This window comes from Leptopilina boulardi, unplaced genomic scaffold (genome assembly GCF_019393585.1).
Source record: "Leptopilina boulardi isolate dan_hultmark-lab unplaced genomic scaffold, ZJU_Lbou_2.1 LbouV2_351, whole genome shotgun sequence".
Taxonomy (NCBI): Eukaryota; Metazoa; Arthropoda; class Insecta; order Hymenoptera; family Figitidae; genus Leptopilina; species Leptopilina boulardi.
In genome coordinates this window covers 2,700,270-2,716,815 of record NW_026137920.1, presented here as the reverse complement: position 1 = coordinate 2,716,815, position 16,546 = coordinate 2,700,270, and the positions used below count along the sequence as shown (strand labels likewise).

Here is a 16,546-nt window from a genome sequence, read left to right as displayed (position 1 = left end):
TTCAAAAATTTTAATTTTAATGTAGATGGCGCTGCCTCACTTGGACCAGGCCTTAAAAATCTGAATTATTTTAAATTAAAACTTAGGGTATATTTTTTGCTTTATTATATACAAAGTAATATTATTTTAATTATTTATTAAATAATAAATGAAGCTTGGAAAAGCTTTATATCACGTAGATAAATTTGTGAAAGTATCTAATGAAGCTCGGAAAAGCTGAAAATATTCGCTAAAAAATAGCAGAAAAATTAAAAAACAAAATTATTTATTTAGAACTTAAGGTTATGTGATTATTTTTGTGTCACATGCAAATATTCTTTGAAGGTTTTCTCGCAAAATATTTGATAGATTGAGCAAAACTTTTGTGGAGTATTCAAAAATAGTATAAAGAAACTCTCTTATGTGCCAGAGTATATGAACATTTTATGAAAAAAATTTCATATTTGAGGAAAATATTCTATATGGAGGCAATACGATTTTAGTCATTTTCAACAAATATGCAATTTTTTAAGAATAATTTTTTTTGACAAAATATTAATATATTTTGGCAACACGACAATGATTTTTTATATACTATATTTTTTAGTTTTGGACAAAATTTTAGCTTAATCTATAAAATGATTTTGCGAGAAAACCTCCGGAGAATATTTATATGTGAAATCACAACAATTAATCTCAAAGTTTTTTGGCTTTTGGTACAAAAACACATTTCAATTACAAAAAAATTAACTATTTATTTAAAAGTTTAACTATTTAATTGTTATTTATTTTGTGTTTATTAATTTGTAATTTTTTTGCATTTGTTTTATAATACATTTTTTTTATCATTATATTAGAAATTGTGAGTATTCAGCCGAGAAGAAAAATTAAAACTGAAGCAAGAGGAAGGACGAGATTGAATACAGTACTCTCGGACAATGGAATTAGTGAGACAAGGCCAAGTGAGAAATTTTTTTTCAATACTTCATTAATTTTAGGGTAGTAATAAATTTACAAGTATAAGTGCCAACCATTTAACACAAACCTATAGATGGAGAAAAATATAAAGTAACTTTTACTATTTACAAAGTAAAACTCTCTGGAAACTTTTGCTCCGGAAATAGAAAAAAATAACAAAAATTACAAATTTAATGCAGAATTATCTTATAATTCTGCGATTAATTAGGACTTAAAAGTATTTTATATTGCTAAAATTTTTTAAAAATATTTTTATACCATATTTATTACGAATATGAAGTTAAATTTTACAAATTCAAAATAATAAGTTTCAAGCAAATCTGTTTGATTTTTAATAGCTTCGTCCGCCATATTGGATCCACTATTTTGAATTTTAAAAATCTGACTTTAAATTCGTAATTAGCAACCCCAAAAATCTTTAAGTAAGCTACGCCTTTTTTTTCTAAGTCATATATTTCGAATTTCAGTAACAAATTTTTTAAAGTAACAAAAAATTAAAATTGCAATTATCTCAAAAACCTGATGTATAGTGAAAAAACGGACTGCTGATTAAAATTAAAATTTATCTTAGAAACATGTTTTCGTTGCTCGGGTCCAAAGTTTCTCAATAATGTCAAAAGATAAATTGACATCCATAAAAAACTAAAATTTCACTTAGGAAAGGCTAGGTTTTTTACATTCACGTTATATAAGAAGGTATTATAATTTCTGCTGTAAGAAATGGGGTTCAATTAAATTTGCAAACATTTTGACAATTGTTTCATAAATAATTCTTATTTATTAAAATATCAAAATTTTTTTTACAAATCTTATTCTATTATTATATATTAATTATGTAATTAATATTATTCTATTAATATTTTAAAAAAGAAAGAAATTAAAGACTAAATATAAATATATTATTTTTTTTATCGTTAACTCTTTGGAATGAATAACAAATTAAAAGGATCAAAAGAAGGAACGTATTTTCTTGGTTGTGTCTCCTCGGGTTGTTCAATTTCTTCTAAAGTAAGCATATCACTATTATTGCCATGATTCGTTATCTTTCTTTGTCGTATTTTGTGCTTTTGTTTAAAATGATCAGCCCAACGTGGACTTGCTTGGAATCTAAATGTTTCCGATAAGAATGGAGCCGCCGCTTCCACTGCCCATTTTTGCAGTATTTTCGTTGTAACCTGAAACCAAATATTTACATGAGGGAATAAAAGAAAAAAAAATTTTTTTTTGGGATATTATTTTTCTTGTCTATGGAATTTGAGTGCAAATAGAAAAAATTACTATGTGAATTTTTATCTTTTTTACGATTATAGATAATATTAATAAACAGTCCTTATTTTTCTCCTAAAAAAAAATAGTTTTTCCCATACATGGGAAAAGTGGGAAGCATAAATATTTCCCATGCTGAATTTGTTAGAATTTCTATAGTTTTGAAATTAATAATCTTAAATTTCTATATGTTACTGAATTTTATAAAGTTGAATTTATATTGAATTGAATTTTAATATTTAAGAATTTTTAATTGAATTCATATTTAAAGGAGTTCGTCAGAAAACTTTTGGCGCGAATTTTAAAATTAACCAATCAGAAATAATCATGAAAATTGTGATTAATTTTAAAATTCCCGCCAAAAAATTTTTCTGTAGGATATTTGTTCGTCCATTTGCTATTTCGGTCAAATGAAAATTGTTTTCAAAATTTTTATCAAATTACAATTCCTACAAATAAAAATTCTGTCATTTTAAAAAATCATTTCAATCAAAATTGTGTCAATTGAAAATTCTGTTAAATTTAAATTTGTTTAAATAAGTTTTTTAAATGAAAATTCAGTTTAATAAAAGTATCCTATTAAATAAAAATTCCTTTTAATTATTAATTCAGTTAAATAAAAATTCTTAAATATGAAAATTAAATTCAATAAATTCTTCTTTATAAAATTCGATAACATAGAAATTCGAGCTTATTAATTTCGACATCGTAGAAATTCCAACAAATGCAGTGTGAAAAAATTTATGCCTCCCGGAAAAATGATTTTTTTACAAAATTTGATAATTTGATAGTGGGATTTTTTTTAATTTATCGCATTTGAAAATAATTTCTTCATTATGGATGAAGTATTGTAATACCAAAATTGTTCAAATTCAATTTTTTGATATATATTTTTACGCTTTTCGACCTCAGAAATTAAAAAATCACATTTTAAAAAATTCCGTTCCGTGTGTTTATATATACAAAGTTTACATTTTCAAAAAAATCTCTAATAAAAAATAAATAAAGTTTTAAATAAATAAAATTATAAAATTAATTTTAATTTTCTCAAAAATGTGAATGTTTTAGTTGCAAAATTTTCAAAATGTTGTACGTACTGGTTGACCATTTCGACGCGCTTCTCGAAATCTATCGAATGTTTCTTTGCTGATTGCTTGTAATTTATCGAGTCTTGTGCCACCAGTTTCAATCTCTTTTCTCCATAATGCAAGTTTTTTGAGGCTTTTCAAACGATTCGCTCCCCTTCGTTGCAGTGTTGCAAGACTCCAATTTGGATGACCATCAGCTAATGCAACTATTTTTTTCTTATAGTCTAATGTTATGTAACCACTTTGTGGATTTTCACTTTCTTCATCTGTATTCAAATCTTCTTGATCCTCAATTTTTTTATTGCGACACTGCAAACATAAAATAACGGGGGAAAAAAAAACTTTAGTCGGTATCAAATGAAATTATTTTAAAAATTTAAAATTCATTTTAAAGGGGAAAAATAGTATATTTTCAGATGTTGTAACGATCTTTTTAAAAAGAATTATTTCTTCATGTTACATAACCTCAAATATGGTTTAAAAAACGTCTTTTTTGAACTTTTAGGTTAGAATATCTCGAAAAACTGATATGCGTTAATGCGTAAATAAACGTTCTAACCTAAAAATAAATTTAGCGGGAAATTCTACTTGCCTTATTGGTCGAAATCAGAAAAATCTAGCAGGCAACATTCTTTGATCAGAATTGTCATGTTCTATACTTAATACAGTCTTTTTCGATTTTCTTTGTAAATTATATAACCAACATTCAACGTGATTTAAATTGAAGTTATTTGAATAATTTTGAAGATGTGCCATAACAAACAATAGTGGTTAAATACAAACTAACCTTAAAAATTGAATAGGCAATTTCAGAAACATAAAATTTTACAATCTTTTACTATTTGTGAATTTTTTTTTAAATATCTCCAAAATCTTCACTATAATATATGGTATAACTCAGTGTTTATATAGGGGTAGAAAATAAGAGTCTCTGTTACATTATAAAGCTATTAGTATAGAAGAAAGTAGGATGAATAAGTCCCCTTTAATTTTATTTTAATGAGTTAACAAACTTTGTTCGTCTATTGTATTGTTATTTTTTCTACGCCCCTATAGTGCGAAGATTTCTGTGAATAACAAAAGAGCATAAAAACTTTATATGTATTATATAACTTTTGAAATTTATATAGCAGCAATTTAGGTTTATAGTCCTAAATTTACAGCTTTTGTAAAATCTGATAAATATATATGTACCACGGAGAAAATTTATTCCGAGAGTTTTACTGAACTTAGTTCGGTAAAATTGGGATATAACAGCAAAACGGTAATTTTTCAAGAATTAGTACAGTAAAATGAATTTCATAAAACTGTAATGCAAAAGACATAAAATATTATAACACATATTAAACTTGAGGTCATCTTAAAACTTCTGTCATTACTGTAAGCTTATACAGTAAAGTTAAGGTAAGCTTACACAGTAAGTTTACATGGTAAGGTTGTGGTAATTTTACACGGTAAGGTTGTTGTAAGCTTCTCGTAAGGTTACTGTACTCTCTAAATCTGAATTAGTAGTTTTCTACTAATGAAAGAGTGCGGATTAGTTTACCAATTGAATTAGTAACAGTTTTGACTCTTTTTTAGTAGAAAACTACTAATTCATGGAGTAAATCGACTTACTAATTTAAAATAGCAGAAAATACGATTTACTCCATGAATTAGTAGTTTTCTACTAGCAATTAGTAGTTTTTTTTTACTAAAAAAGAGTCAAAACTGTTACTAATTCAATTGGTAAACGAATCCTCACTCTTTCATTAGTAGAAAACTACTAATTCAGATTTAGAGAGTAAGGTTGCTGTAAGGTTACTGTAAACATAGCATGTTATTAATAAATAAATTTGATTAATATTTATGCGCAGTAGTTTTCTATGGCACATACGGCTGCGCAGTAAATTTTATTTAACAAACCCTATTGGAGTTCATGAAGTACTTTACCAAATATATAATTTTTTATAAAAAAAATTTATAATATAGTATATATTATAATATAATTATATTATTTTTCATACATTTTCATATTACTCCATGTTTACAGTAACAGTAATCTGTCTTCTTCTATTGGTTTATCGCAGCGTAACATGGAAATTGTACAGGCTTGCGCACTCTATTCTTATATCTCTATGCTCGCTTTACATTGCTTCAGAAGGTTTGAGCTGTTCTTATATATTAACCAGGATTTTAGTTTACCGCTTATAAGAAACGTTCAAACAATTTATTGAAAAAAAAAAATAATTTAGATTCAATTATTTCTGAATATGATAACTAATTTGAAGACTACATATGACAAAATTAGGAAGTAAACTTATTTTTTTAAAGTAATTAATTAATTTTTTATGAAAATTTTATTTAAAATTTATTTGTGATTTAAATAGAAACAAATTAATGAAAAAAAAATTATTTTGTTAAATAAATTATTTTCCCTAAAATTTTTACCGAACTGGACTTGAATTATGTAGTGCCCAGAAAGGAAATACTCAGGAGAGCTGGCTATAGTTTAATTCGTCAAACTAAAATTCCATACAATTACATGTAGCTTTAAATTTGATTTATTTGTAAAATTAGTAGACCGTTAAGAGAAAGACTACATGTTGTAAATAAAAGATTCATCAAAAAGTGATAAATAGCGCAGGTTTTTTTTTGGTTACTTTTAAATCTTAATAAACGATTGTTTCAAAAAACCAACTTTTTGAGAAATTCACTGAATAAATATTGTTTTATAATTTCTCGTAGACTAATAGTCAACATAATCCTACGTATAAGTTATCGTAATATAAACCAATGTTTAATGATTCAAATTTTTCATATATTTACAGTACTAGCTTGTAATAAATTAAAATATCATATCAAGTTTTAACTGTCATTACTACAAAAAATAAAAAAAATATTTTGAAAAATTCCTTTTGTGCAACTATATCCCAAAACTTTCAGTTAAAATTCATTAAAATGACCGGAACAAATTTTCTCCATGTATAAAAGGGAATATGTCGCATATATGTATACCTGCCGATACAATTGTTGGATTAAGTCTACAAATTTTTAAAGAGAATTAGAATTTTGAGAATTTCTTTAGTAAAGTTATTAGAAGTTCTTTTCGACAATGAAAAATTTAGAAGAAGTAAATTGAGGCTCCAGATTAAAGAAAAGGGTATAACTTTTTAGAAACCGTTGGCCTTGGAATAAAAAAAAATTGTTGAATTTCTATATTTAATCCGTACATCTATATTTGACTGAATTTATTTTAAATGACATAATTATTAATAAATCAAATTTTTAATTAGCCGAATTTTTATTCAAATAAATTTTTCTTATAATCAAAATTTTCATCATTAAAATAATTTTTATTTAACAGAATGTCTATTAAACCATATTTTTTGTTCTATGTGTAATTTTAATATAATATAAATTTAATTGCCAAAAATCTTTATTTAGCCGCATTCTGTTAAATGCAAATATTTAACTAAGTGAATTTTTATTAAGCACAATTTTTGTTTAGCTAATTGTTTAAAAACTGAAATTTATAAATCTATAAAATTATCTTTAAAAAAAATCGATTGCATAAATATTAATTAAAATCGTGCTAAATAAAAATTGTGACATTTTGGTTAAATACCCATTTAATTGAATTGGATGTCACAATTTTTATTTAGCACAATTTTATTCAGTTAAATTTTCATTTAATTAATAATTCTCTTTCATGAAAAATTGATTATTTCACAAAAATTCTGTTAACTCTGAAATTGAGTAATAAAGAATTTAATTCAATAAAAATTTTTATTAAATAAAAAAATAATGTTCAACATTATAAATAATTAATTAATTTAATATTTGATTAAATATAAATATTCTATTATAAAAAGAAAAATTCATTTAATTGACTGTAAATTAAGTTGCATTTTGGATAAAAATTGAAATTCGGTGAAATTAATATTTTACTGCAATATGTGAATTCGGCTTAATGAAAATTTGACCCATTCGGATAAATAGAAATTGGACATTATGTAATAGAAATTTTCAGTTGTTGAAAATTCGAACTGTACGAAGTTTTAGGAAATATATTTATTCGTCCCTTTTGTAAATTATAGGCAAAGATAAGGCTATATAGTAGTAAACAATACTTTGTGTCAATATGTATATAAACAGACCCTAGCAAGTTTTGCTTATACCTCAGTTAGTATTTTTTTTGTACATGTAAATATGAATAATTTTAAACCATAAACTATTTTTATTTTCTTCACTATATAATATTTCAATTATTTTCCTATATATAAGTAATAATTCTAAAATAATATAAATGAACGAAACTTAGAAATATTTAACGTAATTAAAAATCAATTGTAATTATGAAATATTGATTTCGAAGTTATTGATCTAGCGGACTTATTGCTTGGCATGCATAAAAAATTGAAGATTTTATTTACACAAACTCTCTCTTTCTCTTTCAAACTCAACACATATTTATGACTTTAGACGGTATGTGCGTGTTAATAAATATTATTGAAAAACTAACCTCTCGTATTGCTCTGTTCCTGTTATTATTATTTTGAAATTTTATATCTTCTTTTACTGTCGTGCTGCGATCAATGATAACGATATCTACGTTATTGAGCCTTTTTTCTGCCATTTGTAATATACAAAAAAAAGTATAATGGAGAAATTTTTGACCTTGAAATTTTTGTGTCTACAGCTGACACAGTGACTCCACACTCACAATCGCGGTGTAGTTAGCAAGTTAACTCCTTTCATTCAAGTCAACTTTTAGTACACATTCGTTCGCTAGAGATGGCGCGCATTTATTTTTTACCATCCAAATATTTCTTCACATATTACCAGATATACAAAAAATAATATTAGATATTATATAATAAATTATGTCATTTTTTTTAAATTTTTGTTTATATAAAAAATATTTTTATTTAAAAAAAATAATCCCATATATATTTAATTATTCATATAAGAAAAAATTGAAAATAAAATATTTTTTAAAATAATATTAATAATCATAATAGTAATAATAATTAATTATTATAATAATCACAATATAGATGTAAAAACCATAAAAATCATAACAACAATTTGGAAGTTACGCGATAATTTTTTTTGTAACATTTTCAGACTGTAAACTTTGTAAGTTGGGCTATAAAATGTCAAGCATTATGTTTCTCTATAATTTTCCTTTATTGTATATTTTTTTATTTTCGTCTATGAACCATTCATTTTTATTAGGGTTTTGAACAAACTTTCAAAAAAATACCATCTGTGCAGCTGGTATACCTGCGACGCAAGGTATACCAAATGGTCACAAGATGTGCAGAGTTTCGAAAATGAATCTCTCTCTCTCTCTCTTTCTCTTTTTTATAGAGTTTAAAGGAAATTTCTAGTTTAGAATTTACAAAACCATGTTGAATTTGTTAACGAGTTTTGAACGGTTCGAATTTTGTTAAAAGTTAAATTTTGCTGCTAATCTATGAAATATGGTAAAAAAAGTCATTGATATTGTTAAATTATGATTAATTTAGTTAAATTGTGCAAGAATTAAATTAAATTAACCTCTAATTAATTAATAATTAATTAATTAATTACTTAGTACTAATTAATTTATTTACTAATTAATTAGAGCTTAATTTAACTCAATTCTTGCACAACTTGGATGCACGAGTCCTAAACTGAGAAATAAAAATAATTCTTTAAAATTCAATTACTTTTTAAAATTTTGTCAATAATTTTCAGCAATTCAAAATTTACAACAATTTCAATGAATAAATTAATTTTTTTAAATAATATTTTAATCAAGTTATTTAAAAATTTAATTTTTTAAAACATTTGCCAAAATTTTGAATTCGAATAATTGAAATTGAAATCTTGAAAATTTGTCAATATTTTAATTCTCAAGATTAAAAAAAAAAGTTGATGGAAATGTTCCTGTGAAACATTCTTGTTATAGAATTAGAAAAAATTTATTTAATTTCTAATAATTAATGTTAATAATAATGAAATATTTATTAATTGTTAAAATAAATAAAAAATATCGACTTTTTTTTTGTTGTAATGAAAATCGACTAAAACAATTTCTTTCTCTTTCTAATGTCAATCCGAGGCCTGAATTAGGAAAATTAGAAATTTTTTTTTTAATTTAATATAAATAAATTTTAAATTTCAGTTTTTCCGAAAAATTTGAATAAAATCAAGTTTTGTACATTTTACAAGACGTTTTTCGGTTTGATAAAATAAAAAATTACTTTTGCATTTTTCAAGAAAAATATTAGTTTAGAAATAATTTTCATTTTGTTGAAAATTAATTTTAAAATAAGTTTAAAAAATAAAAAGCATTTATAAATTTAATAACCGTAATTTTCTATTGCGGTGCATTTTTATCAGTTTCGGTGTATCAATTTCGGTGACAAAAAGTACGTGTATTTTGAAGATACTTTGCCCGTCGAAATTGGAGCCAATGGAAATCTTAAAAATGTTTCAATTGCGGCGCGGAAAAAAATTTTATCTCAAATAATTAATTTAATAATTGTTTAAATGTACATCTTTATAAGTAATTTTATCAAAAAAAAATATTAAAATAATTTTTTTTTATCATTTTGCAACAGTTGTATTAAATATAATAGTAATAATAGTTATTTTTTATGAACGCGCCGTAATTAGTACACTTACCCTAGATGTACCTATGCAATTCACATTTTTATAAAACATTGAAAATGACATTTAAAAAAAAAATTAATTTCTATACAGGGAAAGTCTCTCCTTTAAATCTCACTTTTCTCTAATTATCTTTTAAAAAAATTTGGAAAAAAAATTTTGGTTTTTATACTTTTTATGTTTTAAGATGTTTATTCATCAAGAAAATGGGTGGTCTCAAAATTTTCACAGGTAGTGTAATTTAAAAAAAACTTTAAAGCATTTTGGTTAAGGGAAATATTCATTTAGATTTTACTTTATTTTTTTCTTTTTGTCAAACAAAATTTTCCCTATTCCCCTTTTTTTTAGAAAATTTTATCTGTGAAGCCTAACATTTGACAGAATTTCATCATCTTGAATTTACTTTTAGCTGAATTTTTATTTCTTCGAATTATTATCCCACTTGGAAAGATTCCCCGGAAAGTGACCCCTGGAGGTTTTATCAGAATTCCGCCGGAACTTCCAACTTCCAACGATGGAATTCTGATAGAACCTCCAAGGGGAACTTTCCGGGGAATCTTTCCAAGTGGGATTTACCAATAGAAAAGTTTAACAGAATTTCTATAATAGAAAATTGTTACTTAAACAAATGTTTATTTTACAGACTTTTTATTTCATCGAATTTAAATTTTTCATAATTATTATTTGCTCGAATTTTCATTATACAAAAATAGTCGATTTAAAAGAATTTTTATTTTACCAGAAGAATATTAGATAGAATTCATTTGCTAGCCGAATTTTTATTTGATCGAATTTATATTTAACAGAATTCTTAAAACATTGTTTAAAAAATCAGTATTTGTTGTGTGTCTTTGTCTGGCACTTTTTCATAAAAAAAGCCAGTTTTCTTCTATTTTCTTTAGAAATACAAATCAAAGTGTGACTTAAATTTTTGTACGTAAACCTAATTTATATTTAAAGTTTGGTAGAGTTTTTTAAAGCAACAATTCTCCAGAAAATTAATATGATCCATTGTAGCCTATCTCTATATTAAATTTCTTAAACACCTCAAAACTTTGTTAAAAAAATTTTTTTTTTCAGTTTAAAGTTAAAAACAGTCTTTTTATCTATAATTGTATTTTTAGGAAAAAAATCATACACTTTTTCTGCAGCTAATAAAAGAAAAATACAACTTTATCTTAAAGAAAACTTTAAAAAATGAATGATGATAAATAAATATTTGTTAATTAAGTATAAAAGTAGGATCTGTAATTAACTAAAACGAGAAAGTTTATGAAATATTACTTTTCTGCTTTCAGTGCAATACTGTACATCTGATTTTGTGAACAAAAAATAATCTCATTATATCGACTCTTATTATATTCATCATCAGATGAAAATTTTTATTTTTAAAGAAGAAAACAAATTGAATATTTTGATATAATTATTGTTATTATATTTCTTTTTATATTAATTATCTGTTTCCATCTTCAAAAATATAAATTTTCAACTGGTAAATATCAAGAGTCGGTAAAGAAGATTACATTTACTCCTGTAGAATTACAGGTACTTTTCTAATTAAATGACCAATACTTTTATCCATTCTTATCAATTTTTTTAAGTTCTCTGTATGCTAAGTCGTCTTGTCCTTTTTTCGCCCCAGAAAACGAGTAGGATAATTGGGCTTAATGCATTAGAAAATTGAATAACCAGTCCAATTGACCAGATGTCGTTTGGAGTATTGAGCAGACGGCTTTTCAATAAATCTTTTTTTTTTACTGGGCTTCATATTATGATTGAAATTTTTAGTAGATAACTTGTGAAAATTATCAAAAATTGTCAATTTTTTGTAATTTTTCAACTTTAACATTAATTTTCTTTATGAAGCCAGTTTTCTTCTATTTTCTTTAGAAATACAAATCAAAGTGTGACTTAAATTTTTGTACGTAAACCTAATTTATATTTAAAGTTTGGTAGAGTTTTTTAAAGCAACAATTCTCCAGAAAACTGGCTTTATCGAGAAAACAATTTGCTGAAATACAATGATGGTTTTTAAATAAATAAGACAGTTTTTGAATAAAAGTTTATTTACTACTTCTTTTACTATTTTAGGTTCTTAACTAAAATATCCGTTAATTACATTTTATTTAATATTATGAACAATTTTTATTTACATATGTGACGCGCTCTGAAGAAAGATTGTTTATCTGATACACTGAAAAAAAGTCATTTGATTCAAATAATTTGAATAAGTTAAACTTCGGTAAAAGTTTCGTTAAATAAGAATTTTGTTATATGTATAGAAATTCTGTTATTAAATTCAGTTAATAAAAATACTTTTAAGTGATTATTCGGATAAATAGAAATTCTGCAAAAGAACAGTTCTGCTAAATATAAATTCGATAATTTTTAATTCGACATCACACAAAAATTCCGATAAATCTAATTTAGGGACTATTCATGCATCCCATAATAATGCTGTTGAAAAAAAAGTTTTAAAAAAATGAAATAAATTTTGTCTTTTTTTTAGAAATTAACGTTAAAAGAGAGCATAGTGCATCTGGTGAAGGTTCAACATCGAAACGTCAAAAAGTCCATGCTAACATGATGAAACTTCATAGTTTGGAAAAATTGACAGAACAACAAATTCATGATCTAATGCAAAGAATAGTTCAATTGACTGACAACTGGACAAGTCAAGAGCTTGAAAGTCTTTATGCTTCTCTTGCACGTTTAATTGAAAATTCCGAAGATGATATTTATTTATATGTGAATGAGTGTTTAACACATTTTCAAGAGGAAAAAAATTCCGCCGATTCTGAGAAAGCTCTTGTAAAATTATGCTAAGAAATTTGTGAAGATGTATAATTAATTGACTACATAAAAGAAGAAAATAAATTTTTCTTTTTTTTGTTATTAATTTTCTTTTTTTATGCTATATTTATTTCTGTAAATTGTCGTGCGCCGTTGAGAAAAATTTTTATTCGTCAATATTTTTTGTAAACAGTTGTGTGGAAAATTTAAAGTAGAAAATAAAATTGAATTTTTTAATGTTTATGGAAATATTATTAAAAAAAACATTTAATATTCACCTTTATACATTTTCATATAGTAAGAAAAAAAGATAAAATGATAATAATAGGTTCTACTAAACATTTCAATAAATTTTTAGTAACCATGAGACACATAAACTTGTAAATTTTTAATAAACTCCGAGGATATTTGAATTTTTCAAGACGAAATTGCAACTCAGATGTCGATTCTGACAAAAATTAATAAATTTTTAAACTTTTTTATTCTTCAATACCTTCAATACAAATAAATAAATAAGAAACTTTTAAAAAATTACGTCGTTATTTACTTTCTTTTAACCATTTCACAATTACTAGATGTGACTTTACATTCAAGTCAAATTATTTTTTAGACAGAAATATCATTTTCGGAAAATCAGACGTAAATTTTTTATTTTTTAAAAAAATTACTACTTTCTTAGGCAATTTTGTAGCCCTGAATAATACTTTTTGAACCCCTGTGTGCCTGAGCTGGCTCCCTCGGACCCAGACAATTTGCTTTTTTTCTACTTTTATTTAAGAATTTTTTTTTCAAAATCGTTATTAAATTGGATAAGCTGATGCTATAACGTACATTTAAAAAAAAAAGAAAGTTTTTTATGTAAAACTCTTTCTAATACATTATTTTACAGCTCTTATGTACGTAGTTGCCTGAGCTGGGTCCCTCGGACCCAGACAACTTTTTTTCCATGTACTTCATTATATTCGCTTGAAAATCGTTACTCGGAGGTTCTGGGGGTCGCTGATTACGAATCCGGTGTTACGTTTTCAAATTTCAAAATGGCGGAACCAATATGGCGAATATGTTTTTAAATTTTACGGTTTTGCTTGGAACTCGTAATTCAGGGGGTTTCAAGGTCGCTGATTACGAATCTGATATTAGTAAATTGTATTGATTTTTAATTTTCCTGCCTGCCATATTGGATCCGACATTTAAAATTTTGAAAAACTTACATCAGATTCGAAATCAGCGACTCTGAAAACCCCCGATTAACGATTTTCACGCGAATCCGAACGATTATTTAAAAATTCGTCCGCTATATTTGATCCGCTATTTTGAATTTTGAAAAACGAACACCGGATTCTTAATCAGCGACCCCAAAAACACATGTGTAACTATTTTCAATCAAATATGGTTAATTTTTAAAAATTTGTCCGCCATTTTTTATTTTGAAAAACTGACTTTAAATTTGCAATCAGTAATTCTTAAATTGAATTAATTACTTTTTTTGTACTGTACACTCAAATTCGCCCTGTCGAAAAAGGTGTCACGGTGCGACTTTTTGTGGACTACTTGTGTACCCTAGAGTTTCAAAGGATTAAATATTTTTTGTAATTATATTTGCAAAATATTACACATATAATTTAGAATAAAAAATATTGAATATGCTGTTATTAAATCTTGCTTTTTATGGAATTTAAGCAGCTGGGTCCCTCGGACTCAGCTCTGGCTTGCAAGTCAAAAAATGAACTCAGGCACGTGCGGCTTACATGATCTTCATTTCATACATCTCCCCTACAAAATTATAAATGTTGTGGACTAATACCAGATTTTTTACATACAGATATTTAATTAAGAATTTTGACCTGACTAAATCCGGATTTGTTACACACAGATTGCCTACTAAATCGGTCTCCTTTATGATTAAGATTATTGTTCAGACGTATACATTAAGGACTAAATGTACAAAAATTGTTCATGAAGTTTGACTCTTCTTCTTTATGATAAAAGGTAAAGAGAAAAATTTTACAATGTCCATTTTTTATAGTTTTTTTAGTTTTCTTTTTTTATTTATGAATTTTTTTTGGACACTATCGTAAAGTAATATTTTAGATTGAATTTTTTATGATAAGAATAGTTAAGTTTCAAGGTAACAGTATTTCTTGAATTGTATTTCAAAATGGCTGCTGCAATGTGGTGTCTAAAGTAGAATTTTTTGCAAATGTATAGTAGGGTATAATCTTAAACGATCGACTAATAGTTAACAGACTAATACTGATAGTTTGTCTTATCTATCTGTAACACAGCCCCACAAAAAAGTGTAATGTACTTTTGACCGGAATACCCTAACCCTATGTATTTTGACGCGCTGAACACGAATCCGAAGTCCGTTTTGCTCCTTCACGTCAGGATTTTTTTCTAACCTCAAAAAACATGTCGGATTTTGAGAAGTAGGCGATTTTTTTTAAAATTGATGTATTAACTTCAAACTTGGTATCTGGGTTTTTTTTTGTCGCTGATTACGAATCTGAAGTTAGATTTTCAAAATCAAAAATGGCAGATACAATATGGTGGACGAATTTTGAAAAAATTTTAAGATTTACTTCAAACTTGGTATCTAGGGGTTTTTTGGGTCGCTGATTACGAATCTGATGTCAGTTTTCAAAAATTGATAATGGCGTATCTAATGTGGCCGATAGAAGTCCATGTTGGATATGCCATTTTGAATTTTTGAAATCTGACATCAGATTCGTAATCAGTGACCCAAAAAACCCCCAGATACACTATTGCAGATTAATTTTTGAAAAATTTCGTAAAATAATGTCCCCCTACCAAAAAAAAATTCAAGGGGTATTTCCCCCCCATAAATCAGCTTTTGGGGAAAAACAAAACATACGTGTCAAATTGTTTTCAAAAAACTACAAAACTGCCAAGTTTCAGAAAAATCGGCGTATGGCACTTCCCTAGTGTTACTTGTCAGCAACTTAGAAAACCTGTAGATACCAAATTTCATAATAATCTGACAATTTTTTAAAAATAATTCCTTAATATTGAATCAGACATGTCGAATTTCGGAAATCTGACATCAGATTCGTAATCAGCGACCCAAAAAACCCCTAGATACCAAGTTTGAAGTAAATCTTAAAATTTTTTCAAAATTCGTCCGCCATATTGGATCCGCCATTTTGGATTTTGAAAATCTAACTTCAGATTCGTAATCGCAGCGACACAAAAAACCCCCAGATACCAAGTTTGAAGTTAATACATAAATTTTTAAAAAAATCGCCTACTTCTCAAAATCCGACATGTTTTTTGAGGTTAGAAAAAAATCCAGACGTAATGGATCAAAACGGACTTCGGATTCGTGTTCAGCGCGTCAAAATACATAGGGTTAGGGTATTCCGGTCAAAAGTACATTACACTTTTTTTTTGTGGGGCTGTGTAATCAGTGAAAGTCTAGACTTTAGATTATTGGTCTAAAGATGAACATTAACATTGTAAACCGATGAGTGAAGCGATGCCGCGAAACAGTCGGTAAGGTAGGATTACCAACTGTCGGTAATACAGTTTTACATACAGTCGGTAATCAGACCTTTTACTCCTACTCATATGCTATGTTTGCGCATTAAACTTTTCCCCCACTCCTACTCTTACCATTTCCATGGTACTGACACTGCCCACACAGCACAATTTCTTGCTGTAAGCTTCCCTTGAGATTAAACCTAAGCTTCGTTAGCTTAAAGCGTAAACTTCAGGTGAGGTTAAGGTGCGCTGCAAATGTTCTCCCTATCGTAAGCTGCAGTGTAAGATTGTACTCAGCT

General features: G+C 26.1%; 2 protein-coding genes across 5 annotated transcripts in view; one reads left to right on the top strand and one right to left on the bottom strand.

Moving 5' to 3' along the window:
- The window catches only part of LOC127286166 (ATPase family AAA domain-containing protein 2-like), a 57,755-nt gene extending 44,768 nt beyond the window's left edge, over positions 1–12,987 (top strand). For all 4 annotated transcript variants that reach the window (XM_051312515.1, XM_051312512.1, XM_051312514.1 and 1 more), the window contains 2 exons: positions 837–941; positions 12,463–12,987. In XM_051312515.1, the coding sequence (XP_051168472.1) occupies positions 837–941; positions 12,463–12,779 (422 nt within the window). In that variant the 3' untranslated portion in view covers positions 12,780–12,987. The remainder of the gene's footprint in view (positions 1–836; positions 942–12,462) is intronic.
- Positions 1,712–8,063, bottom strand: LOC127286176 (uncharacterized). The gene is made up of 3 exons (XM_051312532.1): positions 7,816–8,063; positions 3,321–3,620; positions 1,712–2,132 (listed from the first exon to the last, which is right to left on the bottom strand). The coding sequence occupies exons 1-3, from the start codon at positions 7,927–7,929 to the stop codon at positions 1,872–1,874; spliced, it is 675 nt and encodes a 224-aa protein (XP_051168489.1). The 5' UTR covers positions 7,930–8,063; the 3' UTR covers positions 1,712–1,871.
- Positions 12,988–16,546: the final 3,559 nt, after the last annotated feature.